This window comes from Gossypium arboreum, chromosome 11 (assembly GCF_025698485.1).
Source record: "Gossypium arboreum isolate Shixiya-1 chromosome 11, ASM2569848v2, whole genome shotgun sequence".
Taxonomy (NCBI): Eukaryota; Viridiplantae; Streptophyta; class Magnoliopsida; order Malvales; family Malvaceae; genus Gossypium; species Gossypium arboreum.
Window position 1 is genome coordinate 1082127 of NC_069080.1, and position 17057 is coordinate 1099183.

The 17057-nt window shown below is 33.5% G+C and overlaps 1 protein-coding gene across 1 annotated transcript; it reads right to left on the reverse strand.

The window, feature by feature from the left end:
* Positions 1-93: 93 nt before the first annotated feature.
* On the reverse strand, positions 94-14305 carry LOC108456728 (tripeptidyl-peptidase 2-like). Its single transcript, XM_017755351.2, has 34 exons — positions 13797-14305; positions 13592-13670; positions 13416-13489; positions 12471-12580; positions 12274-12354; positions 11628-11714; positions 11405-11547; positions 10962-11112; positions 10755-10877; positions 10346-10429; positions 10060-10247; positions 9766-9940; positions 9527-9648; positions 9367-9446; positions 8795-8853; positions 8407-8561; positions 7685-7863; positions 7452-7564; positions 7216-7386; positions 6630-6758; positions 6382-6482; positions 6159-6276; positions 5863-5942; positions 5253-5325; positions 4893-4978; positions 4732-4783; positions 4529-4657; positions 4281-4352; positions 3869-3961; positions 3194-3289; positions 2478-2576; positions 2103-2195; positions 1325-1501; positions 94-437 (listed from the first exon to the last, which is right to left on the reverse strand). Exons 1-34 carry the CDS (start codon positions 13996-13998, stop codon positions 279-281), a joined length of 3933 nt encoding a protein of 1310 aa, XP_017610840.1. The 5' UTR covers positions 13999-14305; the 3' UTR covers positions 94-278.
* Positions 14306-17057: the final 2752 nt, after the last annotated feature.

Consider the following 17057-nt stretch of genomic DNA (forward strand, 5'->3'; position numbering starts at 1 on the left):
TTGTTGTTGTAAATTTTAGCTTAGTCTAATACAACGCATACAAAGATAAAACTAAACAGTGATAACGTTCATCCATAATTGCACGACCAACACTGACCTCAAACAAATCCCCAACTCTTGTAAGGGGAAACACGTCATGGTGTTTTTCTATTACGACAGATAAGGGGTAAAGTACAATCATCTCCTTGGTTTATTATTATGACAAGCTATCATCAATTCCTTAAAATGCTCAATGTCTTTCATCAAATTGAAATTGGGTCTCATAAAATTTACTAACCTTAGAACAGGGGCAAGCTTGGTGGGAACCGCACATGCATCCATTGTCTTTCATACGTTGATAAATGATTCCATCCAATCTCATCCAGCAATGACAGCTTCATTTCGTAGAATTTCTTCTTTGGTGGCTCTCCATCATCCTGAATCATGTCATTTAGTACCTGCGACAATAGCAGATACTTGAGCTTAAGTTCCAGTACAGGGGAAACTAACCACATTTGAAGTCAACTAATGTGTTGTATCGGAAAATAACTTGTGAACAGCCTAAGGCAGTAACTAGCATAAGCCTAAAAACATATTAAGGGATAGAGAATCATTCCACATTGTATTCGAACATTTTTTTTCCAAGCTGACAAGTGATATAAAGCATTGACAATCCAAGTTTCTTACAGTCCTCGTTCTTTCCCTTCCAATTCTTTATTCCCATTATGATATTAGTGGTTTATATTGAAAGAGGGAAGAGACAAGTGGGGTGGGGGATTGAATCTTAATACCCATGTTTCTCCCCCTCCCTAAATTTGGTACCCATCTATGCTATACATTGAATTCAAATAATAATAAATGCATCAATAATCTTAAGGGATCCATTTACACCTATATCATTTAATATCTTTTGAATGATTAATATTTTAACAACCCAACTGTTGAATTTATCGATATAATTATACTTATAATACATGCAAATGTTTGAACTGATTCAATATGATAGATCTAAAATATTGTATATATTAATATTTATTGAATAGTTGAAAGTTTTTAAATAAAATAAATAATTGAAAATTTAATTTATGTAAAATTTAATATGCATGATCTATAAAAATGAAATATGAAAATGACAAGACCATTAAAATATTAATGGCACAAAAAGACAAAAAAAGGGTGTAATATCAATCTAGTTTTATACCGGTTTTAAGTAGATAGTTTCCTTTATTATTATTGTAATTGTTTCAAATGTACTTTAAACAAAATACCATTCAACTCATCAATTGAAAATTTCATCAGGTAACTTCTTTTTAGTGCTTACTAGGATTGTAACAAAAGAAAATACCTTCAGTGCAGTTCCAAGCCTCCCAAATCGCCTCTCCCGCAGTACATAGAGGGTACCATATTTAGAGGACTTCACATCTACCCATTTTGTCAGTTCTTTAAAGTTTTCCTCAAATAAGTCTGACCGGAGATCAGAGCTGACAGCTTCACTTGCAGCCAAGGCTGAAGGTTTCTCACCCTATAATGGTGATGAAGAAAATGATTAATTCCAATGAAGACGATAAACCACCATAAACATGCTGATATAAACAGTCTCAGCACCATAAAACCAATTAGTAATAGGTGGAGATGCCCGGTATAACACCACAGAAAACCTAATATTTAACGTATGTAGGATAAAATCACTTAACAGTTCCCTCACGTATAGCTCACACATCCTACACGTGGACAATCTCACTAGAAGTCGTCAACATCAATGTGGTAGACATGCTGAAAAACGTAACAGAACCTGAGCTAAAACTAGTAATGAGACCAATCAAATTCACCAACGAACTAGCAAGAAAAATGTAATGCAGAATGGAGATTAGTTCAAGACATTAAATTCCCTCAGCTCTACCAAAATAATAGGTTTTGTATAACGGCCGTGGGTTTTATTTTTGTGCCATTGCTTCATATCCTCATCTATGTAATGGACTTATAAAGTTCACTTTTCTTTGTGAATATGTATGTCAATGTTTCTTTCCACTTTGAAGAAAAGATTAGAAAATAACCAATATCAGTTGGATAATAAGTTTATTTAAATTGGAAAATAACCAGGTGATACATATACCAAAGAATACCTTTATAGATTCAATCTCAGCCAGTGCAAGTCCTTTTTGGTACAGTGCCTCTGCTAATTGATCACGAGTTGTCTCCATCTTCTTCTTATTTTTCTGAAGAAATTATAAAAAAGGGGGGTGGGTTCTCATCCATTTTGTGTATAAACCGCAAACACTAAACCCCTAATGATGCACTAAAGCATAAATGCAGCACAGGAAACACCTTGGAGACAATCATAACCATTGAAAAATAAAAGTCAAGAACAAAAAATACGTTTAGCAACTTCAATTCTGATAATATACTTGGCTGAATTTACTAAGAGGATGTCCAGCATAGTATGAGCAAAATGATGGAAAGGGTAGAGGGAAGAGCAAATTGACAATTTAAAACCGAACCTCTGAATCCTCATCCTCAGGATCAGCTTTAAGTGAAAAGAGTTTTGCCAGTTCATCTGCATCGATACTATCAATCACCTCATCTGCCGCACTTATAACCTGAAAAGTTCAACTATATTAGTTAAGGAAAGCATTTATTTCAGATTTTCCATTTCAGTTTTGAGTACTGTAAAAGATAAACTGACAACCTTAATGTCAGTCTCTTAGCTACTTCTTATGTTTGGTAATTTTATATAATCTAGCCAGTATTTTTTGCTAAATACATAAACTTCAAGCATCTCCAGTAGATGCAGCATATGAACTTTCAACAAGTCCCCCGCTAGAACCAAGAGAGGGTTCAAATTTTTAGGCCTTCATGGGGCTAACTTAAATATCGTTATGCTTAAAAATAAATAAAAAAAGAATATGAAAGCTAGCAACCTATAAGGATACTTTCCACTTAATACAAAAAAATGAAAAAAAAAACTTTTAGGCATGCATATATGTCATCTTTACGAGTTAAATAAGTAAAATCCACTCTGAAGTGACTCATTGATTTACCATATTATATCTCTGAAGGTAGTTCAGATTAGCAACATTGAGCAACCGAGAAGAGTTACATGGCAGCAAAGCACAAAACAAAATGAAGGGAAAAACCTCAACAAGACACTTTACAAAGCAAACTCAAGAGAGCCATCAGCATTTTCATACCAAAATATGCTTTCAATACGACTAACCTTGTCATAATAGTGGATTTTGTCCGCAATATTGCTTCGGGAAAGCAAACTTTCCAAGATCTTTACAAGCAATGGAGTGTACTTAGGGTACTCAGACTGCCAAAGAACACATGTTACATATTAAAACAGGTACAGCACACTAATGACTGCCTAAGACAAGCAGCTCCAAAAACATCCACTTCCAGATTTAGACATGTTTTCATCTAGTTTCAGGAATTATATGGCAACTCAAACACGATTGACTACAACAAGCTACAATAGCACACTTCTCCCACTAAAGAATTAACCGGACTGAAAATGGAGGCCGCTAAATCTGCTCTGCCATTTGACAGCCATTTAGACAGTTATAAGACAATAATCAGCTTGTACTTAAAGAACTAATAAACTTAGGTGCTGCAAATTATTTTTCAGGTATAACTTGTACGTAAATTTTGCATACCACTTATTCCTATCTATAATATTGCTACAAGCATTCCGCTATTTGAAAAGAAAAAAACAGAACACTCAACCTGATATATACTAGACTTGCAATGTAGCATTCACTAACCAAGAGACCCTTCAACAGAAAGTGGAGAAAGTAATGCTTAGAAAGAGAGGATGACTCCTCATAAAGAAATATATCCTCTTCGCATAGAGTACACCTAAACTAAAGAAAGGACGACAGAGAGTTCTAACCTTGAGAGATTGAGCTAATTTTTTCCATTCTGAGCGATCTTCATCACTATCTTGCTTCAGGCTTCCAAAAACCTTTATTTTTGCTTCTCGAACCTGATTGAGGAATTGAACAAGCATTACTCCATATATTAACACCAGAGAAAACAAATGTTTTAAAAAGCTAATTGATGTTGATGAAATTTGTTCCGGTTATCTTAATTGATACCATACAATAGTAAAAAATTTTGAAAATAAATGAACTATTCAAAGCAAAAAACACCTAAGTGATTATATGAATATCTGGGCAAAAAAAATCATTAAGTTAATATAAGAGATTGTTATAGTTTGACAACATTTAAAAAGTATGAGAAAAAAACTTTGCAACTATTTGATCACCAAATATCAAGGTTAGCATAAACATTTGTGCAAGTACCTCTTCTTGTAAACGTTCGGCCATAGGTTTAGTGCTAGCTGAAGAAGAACCTTTGCCTTTGTCTTCATCAATCTGTCAATAAAATGCCATGAGTCATGGCAGAAGAAAGAAGAATGCAAAACATGGAAGTAAAGCTCCAGAGTGCATCACTTAACCATAGAAGCATTATTAGGCCTTTCCATAAGTACCATACAAGGAGTAATAGAAATATGTAAATATTACATAGGTAAAGGCAAAAGTATCACAACCTTGCTGGGTGGCACCACATAAGATATCTGATATGATACAGGATTCTTCTGTGGATTTTTCCCCTCTCCAGCATATGATAGCTTCCCATGTGATATTGCTCCCAGCAATACAGATCCTTGTGAGGAACACTGCAGGAACAATTCAATTGTTACATCTTCTATGCTGTTTACTTAAGTAAAAGAGACTTCAAAAAATGTAATACCTTTGGAAGCTTATCTTTGTTTGGTGGACTTAAATAAAATGATTCCTTTATCCTGAAAAATAATGCTTCAAGTTAATTAGAGAGTAAACATAAGAAAACAAATTGGACAGGATTGCTGTGGATAGTCTAGATGAATTACATATATTCGAAATCAGACATACCCTGGAACCAAAATAGAATATTTAAAGGTACCATTCCCCATCACAGGGCCATCTGGTTCAGAGAAAAAGTTCAATGGAATAACGTCCTGATATCAAAATAACCACAGGGATAGTAATGAGCATACCTCATAAACCTTTCCAAACAACCATGGAAGATGAAAATAGCTAAAGAAATCAATACTATTTAAAGCAATTTGACAATACATCTACTATTATGCCAATATAAAAAATACAAGACCTAAGAGGCAATGGTTAAACCATTTTCTGCATGCATGCCTTGTAATTTAGAAGCAGTGCTTTTAATATAGAGCCATTTCTAACGTGAATAAAGAAAACAAACAAACAAAGACACAATATTACCTTTTCCTCCAAATTCCTTTCCAGAAACAGAACTAATTGCTTCATTTTTTCTAAGTACTGGACATTGTCATGCCTGAAACATGATAAGTCAATGTAAGTGAAAGCAAGCTTGGATTGAAGCATCTCATTAGAAGAGATTGATAGGATGAGAATTCCTGTTTGCAGCTATCCTAATACAAAACCAATTTCCTAAACCTTCAAAAACAAGAAAGAAAATGGAATATAAGAACAGACAATCTCAAAGTTACAAGATAATCGTGATATTCAGGAATTCCTTTAATTAGCTAAAACCAGAACAGAGGGCCTATAAAGGAGTTGTTTGGGGGCTAGGGAGGAGAAAAGCCACATCAGTATCCAAAATAAACTAATTTCATTTGATAATTTTTAGCCACACACATGACTTGGTTTCAGCAAATGGAAGGAAATTTTTTTACTTATTTTCAAGAGGTCTTTTTTGTACTAGAGTTTTACTCATCCTTTTAATTTTGAGTTTGAATTTGTACTAATTATTTTAACACTTATGTATGGTTAAGCTTGCATTTCCTTGATTTAATATACTAAATAACCAAACGAGGCATGAATTTTTAGTATAAAGCACATCTATATGTACCTTAAATACAGTCGCAGTGTGTATTCACCCTTTGGAAGTTGTGAAGAGGCTGGATAACAATCACCCATTGCATATACACGCTATAATTAATGAGAGCAAAAAGGATTTTAACAGGTCAGCAAAATTGCGGCACAAGAAGGAAGTAGGAGCAAATTAGAAACCCATTATGGTAGAACAGAACAAAGCACTGGAGATGTAAAATGTGGATTCTACATGATATGGAATAAAGCATATTTGTCCAGATTTGTTGCTACTGATTCTTTTCAAAATGATTGACAGTACCAATAAAAATGTACCTTGTTTGTGTCAGAAATCATGTAAAATTGGGACTCAAATTTTGTGTCATATATACGATTATTGAGCAATGGAATATGCGGTCTCACTTCTCCTCCGTCTTCCAATTTAAAGTGGTAACTGTAGAAGCAAAAAAAGTAAAGCGCACACACGGTAATTGAAGTGATCGATTACATATACACATATAAAGGACATTCTTCCACAAGCGACTGAAAAAATACACACGTTAATGTCAATGCCAGTATCTGTTTCCCTGATGGTAATTTGTCACGATTAGTTGGAAGAGTACAAAGTTTTGCCTCAGTAGGTCGAAAAGGAACTCTTATCTGCATATTGAACATATAAAAAGTCAGAAAATTAAAAAAGAATGTCTTATTAAATCCAAGCAAGCACATCAAAAGGAAAGCAAAAAGTCCAAAGGAAGAGAAAGCCTAAATGGCCTACATGGCACTGTACGGGATAGACTTCATTACCTTGTTTAAAGTAGCAGTAGGGACAAGTCTTTCAGAGGCCAATAGTGCTTCAGCCTCAATTCTGATGGGTGCTTCACTTCCATCAAGGACTACTTCAGTTCTGTTGACTCCAATTCCATGAAAGACGATCTAAACCATTCATACAAAAAAAAAAAAAAAACCCAAACATAAGACTCTCAAATGCAAGATAATTTAAAACAGTATTCCCATGTTCGCTTCATTGAGATACCACAACTTACAGAGCATGCAACAGGAAATACGTAAAAGATACTTGGTAAGGTTCTCACAAGCCAAAACTAAAACAAAACTTATGCAGGATAAAGCATCTTTGACATAGGCATGGCCCCAGGGTGGGGAGACATCTAGAGAAGAAAGCAGAAAATCAAGAAAATTGAAAAAGAAAAGTAGACCATCCAAGTGCAACCTCAACAAAATGGTCTAGGGTGGCAAATATTCACTAACCGAGCAATTATAGAAGCAGTAGTGATAGTAGGAGATAAAATAAAATAAAAAATGAACCGATCAAATAATCAGTAGAAAAGTTATTAACGGAAGAAAGTTTCTAGATTTTTTGACAGAAAATTACCTCAAAATCTACAATAGTCGTCTCGTGACTTCCCATGCCACTTGACCAAAACTGAGCTATTGCCAATTCCATTGTTTGACCACCTACAACAGGAAAGTCAAAGCTTTTGGCAGTAGGAGAAGAAAATGTTACAACACTCTCCCACTTGATAGGCCTTCTCAATGGACAGAGCTGCACATTTTAAAACAAGTCAAGGCTTAGGTCAATCTGGTATGGATTCAAAGTGCATGCAATACCTGAACGGTGTCAACAAAAAATCGTCTACTAGTATCAAACCCAGATGTCCTCATGGTAGCCTCAACCCAACTAGCACCAAGCGGTACTTCTATATACCTTCGTTCTATGTGGCCTAGACAACCACAAATGAGAAAAAGGGAATCAACTCATGGAACAATCATAGCATGAAAGAATTTTTAATGTATAAAGGGTACAGAAAATAAAGTTGGGACGAATTCTATGACAAAATAACCTGGAAGGAATGACATCTTTGAGAATGAAACCAGTGGTGGCCGATTCAATACAGCCTTGGGCTTTGTTATAGTAATTGGAATTCTGAACAAAGGACCACGCCATGAGGCTTTGCAATCAATTCCATATACTTCATAATAGTGCAGCCCATCAGCCAGATTGGAGGGATCAACAACTACACTGAAAAGAAACGAAAATAATGCACCATTATCAAACAAGCAATCTTCCAAGATCACAAATCTAAGCATCCAACCCAAAACCAACTGGTAAGAGATGGAGGGCCCAATAAAACCACTAGAAACCCGATGCATAACAGATATGAGATAACACTACTTAATACTCCTCTTTTGTGTAGCTGTTAGGACCTACACATGGACAACTTTACTGGAAGAACAACATAACAAAACCCAGACTCAAACATCTTAATCATCCAACCATAAACCCATTAGCAAGAGGCGGAGAGGCCCAACTTTAACATAAAACCATATAAAACCCAATAGTTAACAATGTGGGATAACATTACTTAACACATCAAATATGGAAATTACAGAAATTTTGATTCATCTACCTTACAACTCAAGAGGATGGCAATGGCAAAATAAATAAATTTTAGTAACATGAAGTTCACAAAAATGAAAAAAAAAATTGGAGTTGATAGACAAACTGCACATAATTTATTAGAAATAAGAACTTTCATATGGGTAGTGAAGTATGTTTACTAACTTGAAGGTGCGCCCATTATGAGTGAGGAGAAGATACTCAGGTGCTCTCACAACTGCATTATTACTAGACCGTAGCTCAATACACTCCTCAAAGGGAACCAATTGATCTAATTTACTTGCATCATCATGAAACCTTGGTTCAACTTGCACTGCCCACTATTTAAGATGTAAGTTTAGCAGCTTTAAAAATCAAGGATAAGCTGAAAACATGAAGTTGTAAGGTGGGTGGGGATTGAATATCAGAAAGTAAAATAATCATTTTTTATTTCCTTTTGAAAATGAACACTTGATGGAGGGAACACCACATAATTATTTAGTAATAAATGAAAAGCAAAGAGCAAAAAAGTAGCCATGGACAAAAAAGTTATAAAGTATATAAATCAGCACACCTCAGTAGACTGTTGGCAAGCAGTAGCCTCTCTTAGGTAGATACCTCGTGATATAGGAGCTGCAAGTGAAATACACAGTAAAATGGATTGTAAATGCATGAATGAGATGGACCAAAGGACAAGCAGTTCCTAATGGAATAGGTAACAAAGCAACTTTGCCACCTACTACCACTAAATCACCACTTCCCCATGTCAAACTAGCGCGAAAGATAGTTAAGTTCCATAGCAGAAGTAAATCCAGAATCCATTGAGAGAACTCAAGCTTCTAAACGTTCTCATTTGCGAAATGGATGCTCATAATAAACAGGATATTAAATAAAAATCAGAAAAAAGCTGACTCCCGATATCAAAGCAAGTCCTTAAGAAGTTAGATAAAACATAAAAAGTTTATCATTATTGCTCTTGGCACTAGGTAGAGTTTATCAATTTAAAACAAAAAACTCTTCTATTAATGATTTGAGGCTTGCCTCTGATATTTGATGAACATCCACCAATTTTTGGATCGTAAATATAATAGTACTGAACACATTGAACACTGGATAGCATTTTTCAGCACATCAACCTAAACTTACTTGATTTTCCAGATTGATTGACCTTTATTTGATAACAAACACATGAAAGATCTTGAGACCTCTGTATATATTCATATGCTCTGCCAGACATAAGAATCAAAGAAGTTCAGAACTAAGAAATAATATATAAAGAAGCAAAGGCTATGGCCAAATTTCCTACTTGTCAACTTGCATAAGCCCTTGTCCAGCGGTTAGCTTATCTTCGGGCAAACCACCTACAGGAATGGATGTATTCTCAAGAGCTATCCTTACACTATATGGGCTCACAGGAATTCCCTCAGCCTACAGACAACATTAGATAATTTTCCTTTAGACACCACAACAAGAGGGAAAAAAAGGAGAGGGGAAACAAACAATCAAAAACTGAAATAAAGGAACTCAAATAATCCAAAGAAAAACCTTCATAGCACTAATAAGCAGTGCGATTCCCCCACAAGCAGATGGAGACGCCATTGATGTTCCATTCATGAGCATGCGCCCTTGGAGAGTCCAAGTAGGAACAGGGGCAACAGCCCCTCCAGGAGCACTTATACAAACTCCAAGATCTCCATCAGCTGTTGGTCCTCGGCTGGACCTGCATCCGTTGCAACCAATTTCAATGAGTTAAAGATGAACAAGGACAAGGATTGAGAGCTGGAAAAAGTGAGACTATATGTTTGAAGGCCAAATATGGAAGAATTGGAATTATCTTACCAAGTGTACTCAAGCCCTTCAGGTGGAGGTTCAACTACAGAATGAGCACCTGCAGCCATTGCAGGAGAGACATATGCACCAACTCCTATGATGCTTGAAGAGGTACCACCTGGAGCACCAACTGTGCTCAATGCTGGCCCACTATTACCAGCACTACTCACAAATATCAAACGATATTTATTCACGACCTAAATTAGACCCAAAGATGACACCCATAACATCTTAGAGAGAGAGGAAAATGCTACACTAAACAATTATGCCTATAAGGAAAATTTGGAGTTCTTACTTCGTTAACAAGATCGACAAAGCGTCCATAGTCAGGTAATAATGTAGGTTCTCCGTAGCTCATGTTGATCAGATCACATTTATGCTGTGAAATAAAAAGGAGGTAAAACAGCCAAATGGTTACAATTAAAATGTACCAGATTGAAGTCAGTGATATGACACATGGACACAAAGGGACACCCAAGTACCATTTGCAGTACCAGAGACAATATGCTAAACTAGCTACCCACCAACACAAAATGAATACAAACATCAAAAGAAAATATGAATATATGTTCTATGCTCATATTAAAGGAATGAATAGTCTGCAGATATGCCAGATGGTTAAAAATAATCAAGATAATAAATGCCTCGAGGGCCATAACAACGCAAAGGTGAATAAATCATCAGAAAAATGCACTTTTAACCACCTCCACAGCAGCTATTAGTGCCCGTGTCAAGCCTGTTCCAGTCTCCATCGAACCTAAGCGTGCATCTCCAATTTTACAAGAAATTATCTGGGCTCCAGGTGCAACACCATTTAACAAGGGCTCCTAAACCATCATGCAAATCAGAAGACATTTTTATGAGAACTCTGAAAAGAAAATGCCATAAACCATCAGTTAAGCATACAGTACCTGTGGGTGGAAAGCAGTAGCAATACCAGCAACATGAGTAGCATGAGGAGAGCAGTCTGTAACAATACTTAAGATGTTTCCCTCGTCATATACATTAACAACAAATGTACAAGCATCTAATTCACTAAATATGCCATATTTCTGTTCAATCCTGCAAGGATTATTTCAGTAGAGTTAGATAATAATTATATTATGTTTGTTTCAGAAAAAACGAAGCATAAAATCAAAGAGGGGCACTTAAAATTTTTTAAGACAAGTGGTTAACAATATGAAACAATATGCAAATAGAATGCCACGTGCAACCAGCCAAGCCAAAGTCTAGCATGGAGCTTCATTAATAACATTCTCCATCATTAAAAAACCCACCTCATTGCTTTTGTATAAATGTCTACCAAAGAAAGAGTAGTCAGCCAGGTGATAAGATAAATGACAAAGACACAGACCTGTAATTAGTTAGGGGCACAAAATCAGCCAGTTTCCCACATTTACGATCATCATGAAGACTCTGAGTGTCAAGAGCAACCCTCCATAATTCTCCATCATGCCATACGACAGCATCTATAACAGGTCCTTTATCATCATAGCTCTAGCACATTAACGTGAGAAAAGCTCAGAACAATGTAAATTTAGTTAAATAAAAGCAATTAATAAATCCTTGGTACTCACATCGCCCTGCTTTTTTAGGAGGTCTATTCTATTCTGGAGATCTTCACGAGCCCTTTTCAATTTTAGATCCTCCACTTTCGTATATTTCTGTATACATGGACATAGTAAAAAAATTATATACAGTAATAATAATAAATGCATGCAGCACAAGTATGATGATAGAAATTTACCCACCATCTTTATCATGGAAGATTTTTCTACTTACCCCTAGAGAACCTTCGTTATCATGGAAGAAATCAAACATATTTTGAAGCATATGAGCGATTAATAAACTTGAATTATAAGAAGGTTAAAATAATCACTTATCACCAAAATGAATGATACTGAGTACAGAAAGCATGTAATCTTTTGGTTGCTAACTAAAGAAAGAGCGAACTCATCCCTCAGTGCTCATATATTTCAAATTGAAGTCAATCTTGCCAAATTAGTGAAGATATTATTAAGGCATTAGCTACACAGCACTGTCACAGCACAAGAAATAAATAAATCTGAAGAACTAGTTATGCATGCAAATATATATGGAATATATATTTGACAATTCGCATGATACCAGGTTTATTCAAACTAAAGAAAAATCTATTTGAAATATGAATATCTATGTCTATGATCATACAGAAAGAGATTAGCAAGTGGAATTTTCAACAACCTGATCAAATTCATCAAGATGCAATACAGCCTTTGCAATCTCCTCCTGGTTCTTTTCATCCCATTTTCTCTTTCTTTCTTTCTGCAACATGAATAATGAAGGGAATAATAAGAAGACAGTCATTCATCAGTTAATTTATCATGGTCAATAGCAAAAATTCAAAAATTCTGATGAATTAGACAGAAAATAGTTCATACCTTTATACGTGAAGTCAAAGTGTCAGTAAAGAGCTCATAAATCAATTTATAGCCCACATGCCACTCACCAGAAGGGTTTTTCCAAGAAGAATTGACAACCAATGAAGCCCCTATATATCATTTTTTTTAACAAAAAACAGAACATGGGATCAGAAAATAGAAAGTCAAGTCAGAATCATGATTATGCTACAAGGATATATACAAAAAGAGAATAGCACAGAACATTGCCAAGAAGCTAAAATACTGTCACACAAGTACAAAAGAATAATCCACTATGCTCTAAACATTTGAAGATTCACACATTTTCTTAACAAAGATAAAGTGAAGGAGAAACTATCCAAGAATTACATGAAAATAGACCCAATTGATCAATCGGAAGACAAACTACATGAATAACCTATCATTTAGCATTTAATTCAGTAAGTTTTAGCAACCACTCCAATGCAGAACCAAGTAAACCTCGAGGAACAAGAAAAGGAACTCCCATCTCTTGCTATAATAATATATATAATCACAAATGTGAATAATCTTTTGAACTAACAAAAATACTCTTATTATATTACTAAATTAACATTAGAATAATATTTTATTTTAGTATACTACTTATTAGAAGATAAGCAAAATTATATATCCCCCATGTCAAGTCGAATTACACTTCTTTTCTATGTTGAATCGCACTTCCACTATGATTTTAATTATTCCCTTTGCTCGATAAGCAAAGAACCATAATTGTAGATTAATTCGCACTTAATTAGTATTATAGATATTATAATATTTGAATTATCAAAATAAGTAAATATATTTCAATTATATTCAACAAGTTGAACAATGATTGGTTTATATTTAATAAATTAAAATTAAAACGTAAAATCAATTTATTCAAAATTAATCTACTGCACATTTCCATAATCACAAGTTCATCAAATATGTCAGCAATAATACAACCTGAAGCTCCTTGAATTCGACCATCTTTATCAGCCTTCACCACTTTTGAGGTATCAACATCTCCACTCCCGGTACTAAAAAAATAAAAAAATAAATTCTCAAGTAACTTAAAAATATAATAAGTAAATAACAAGTTCAACAAACAGATAGTACAGCAAGCTGAAAAAAAGAAGTACCAGTCAATAACATCTAAGATCTTTGGCTTCCCATCTGATGTCAGTTGCAAGCCAGAAGCAGCAGGGTCAACACCAGAATCTGAAAACAACAACTTTAATCAAATTATTTTTTATTTTTAAAAAAGATCAAGGATCAAACACTTGCTTTCTTTTCTCTTCATTTACATATTCTTTTTTTTTATTATTAACAGTCAAAAGAAGGTACCAAAGATTGCGATGACGGCGCCGCGACCGTCGTAATGAGGATGAGCTTCAATGAAGCGATCGGCGCCAATCTCCTTCTTCGGCATCAGAGAAGCTAAGAAAGTGTGCTCGTTCAGCTTGAAATTGTGAATACGCCCATTCACATCACCTCCGTCACCGCCACCACAAAAATTATTGCTAGTCTCGATCAAAGAACAAGGCATCGCAGTATAGTTACCACCGCGAATCCCGCTTCCGCTTCGATGATGACGCTCCTTTTTCTTTGAAATTATTAGTAATAAGTTTTAGCTTTCTGTTGGGTTCAGTGATTTTTTTTTCCCCCCCTTTTGGTTACAGTGATGAGTACAGACGGAAGAGTGTAAAATGGCGGAGATATTAGCTCAATGGGTGGTTCAGTAGTCCCTCAAATATCAAAAATCTTTTGCTCTTGGGATTAAGGGTGTTTTGGGAATTCCAGTGGCTTGTTGCGGTGCGTTATGGATAGAACGCCACATGTTTATGAGCCAGAGTGTCAGTTGGATAAGTGGGTTTTGATTTGAAAAAAGTGCGGGGCGGGCCTGGCATGTACTTAAATTACCCATTTTGTCCTTACATTGTAACGAAATGGCGTGTCTGACTGTCATGGGTGAAAAATGAAACAAAATGTTTATTCGTATTATTAGTTCATTTACATTAATTTATTTTCTTAATACTAAACACGTGAAGTATTATTTTATTTTATCCAGCTAGCTCTTCCTAGGCGTATAGTGATTTATTTATTTCTTTGTACACATAAAAAATTATTTTATATTTTATCCAAAAATATGGTATCAAATGAGAATTTGGGTTGAATTACAAACTTACTAGCAGTGGATTTATCACTATTTTATTTGACATTATTATTTTATTTAAGTATTATTTTTTCTATTTTTAAAAGATGAATTATGAGTACAAATAAGCATTGTATAAAAAATAATAATGAATAATTTAGATCTGTAGTTGATACCCTCTCTAAAACCTCCTCTTTCTTTAATAGCAACACATTGCCTTGTTGACATCGCTTGTGCGATTGGTTCGTTGTTTTCCTCTTTCAATGAACTAATGGGTTTATTTCGACTTTTTCATCATATTTTGGATTCTTTCATCTTTTTAAGGGAGAGTTTGGCTGGAGTTTGCTTTTTTTTTTAACTCATTCAGCATTGTTTCTCTGCCACTATATTTGACTTGTCGAAGTCAATGGTTTTGGGCGATTAGGCTGTTGTTCTTGCCTCCATTTGGAGGTGTGGGCCTTTTACTAAGCTTGAGATTAACTCTAGTTCTCACCTTTTGTCTTCTTTGTGATTTGTCTTGCAGAGTTGATAGTTGTCAACTTGGAGAGTGCAGTTATTGTTAGGAATCAATGCACTTGTCTTGGAACGAGTGATTGAGCACCTTTTATTTGTGTTTTAACACGACTCCATCCTTGGTCCTTGTTGCTATAGCTACAATGCAGATCTAAATGCTTTTTCTTTCTCATGGGAGGGATAAGTTATAGCATTCTAGCTCTCAAATGCTTCAATTGCTTTGGCTCTTTTCTCTCTATGCGAGCGACAAATATTGCTTTGTCCAAATTACTAACGTGCACAAATTATAAAAATAAAAGCTTAAAAAATACATTTTGTTTGTAATAACATAAAAAATATTTATTATATATGTATTATAATAGTTAAACATAAAATAAAAATAATTAATATAAATTTAAACTTAAATTAAAAAATAACTCTTGTAAAAATAATACATCTTCAAAATAACTAAAATTTTCATTCTCTTTACTAAAATTAAGTCATAAATATGACTAAATATTACTAATTAAACTAATTTATTACTAACTTATAAGCTAAAACATGTACTAAAATTAAAATTAAGAATATTTTTAAATGTAAAAAGAAATTATCGTTAAAAGTGGAATGCTTAACAACCAAAATAAGTCCACAATATATAGTACGGTATTGAAGCAAGTTTCAAATAAACATTAATAAAAATAAAAATAAATGCATAGAAACAAAAGTAGGTAAATTAAACTTACACTAATAAATTTTATTTTCAAACTTTCTTTATTAAAATTAAAAAGCCGTTTTTTCCTCTTTATTAAAATTAAAAAATATCACGTGTGCTTATGAAAATTATAAATTTAAAACATAAATGTGTAGATAAGAATAATATATAATTAGTCATCATACACTCAAATTTTGTTGAGAGGATGGAAGTTAATTTTTTAAAGTTTATTAAAAAATATTATTGATATAATGATAAAATATTTGTTTATAAATCCATTAAATATGAGATCAATTCCTTGAAATGTTATTTTTAACTATTTTGTTTTAAAACTATATAAAATTGTGAAAAAAAACAAAAAAACATCCAAATAATAATCATTTAATGATATGGTATATTAGACTTTCCTAACCGTTCGTGGCATTAACTTGGGATTTTTATTAATAATATAGACGTTGTTAACCCATGACACCAATTAAATTAGGAGTTTTATTAATAGTATAGATATTTTGATAGGAATTAACTTCTCACTTTGATTTAGAACTTTTATAAAATAATACATTTTTTAATATTTAAGGACAAGTTTTAAAGTTATATATTAATTTTGATTTAATATGTAATTTTATACCAATTCAATCATGAGTTCTATTAATAGTATAGATATTTTAAGAAAAATTTCTGATGTCAATTTAGAACTTTTATAAAATAATACATTTTTAATTTTAAAGAATTTTAAAATTATACATAAATTTTAATTTAATATGTAATTTTATATACCAACTCGGTTAATAATTTTATTATAGTATAGATATTTCAACAAGAGTTAGTTTCTCACTTTGATTTAGAATTTTTACAAAATATGCATTTTTTAATGTTTAACAATGAATTTTAAAATTTTACATGAAATTTTTATTTATTTATCAATGTATCTATTGGAGCGAGTCCAATAACTAATTCTCCGTATTTTATAGACTTATTAAGGGAATAGATGCTGGCCACGAGTTTTAAAACTGCTCATACCCAATTTGAAGATCAAACCCTCAACTACTGGTTAATATATATATATTTTTTAGATATAACCATAGCTACCTTTGTTTGTTCGGTTTGAGATTTATATTATTTGACTAAGGGTAGTATTCATTACGTGGGATCTTTGCTATATATGAGTATTCAAATTTGGTAATTTTTAACTTAGATTTTTATTTTTTTATCCACAATAATTTTAGAATTTGATAAAATATTTTTAATT

What these genes read in the sequence shown, in the direction of transcription:
- LOC108456728 (XM_017755351.2), bottom strand. Translation starts at nt 13,998, where the DNA reads ATGCCTTGTTCTTTGATCGAGACTAGCAATAATTTTTGTGGTGGCGGT. An exon ending in CGCCGTCATCGCAATCTTTG is followed by an intron (nt 13,671 to 13,796) that starts GTACCTTCTTTT and finishes TGTTGTTTTCAG; the next exon opens with ATTCTGGTGTTGACCCTGCT. An exon ending in CAATCAATCTGGAAAATCAA is followed by an intron (nt 8,854 to 9,366) that starts GTAAGTTTAGGT and finishes TTTCACTTGCAG; the next exon opens with CTCCTATATCACGAGGTATC.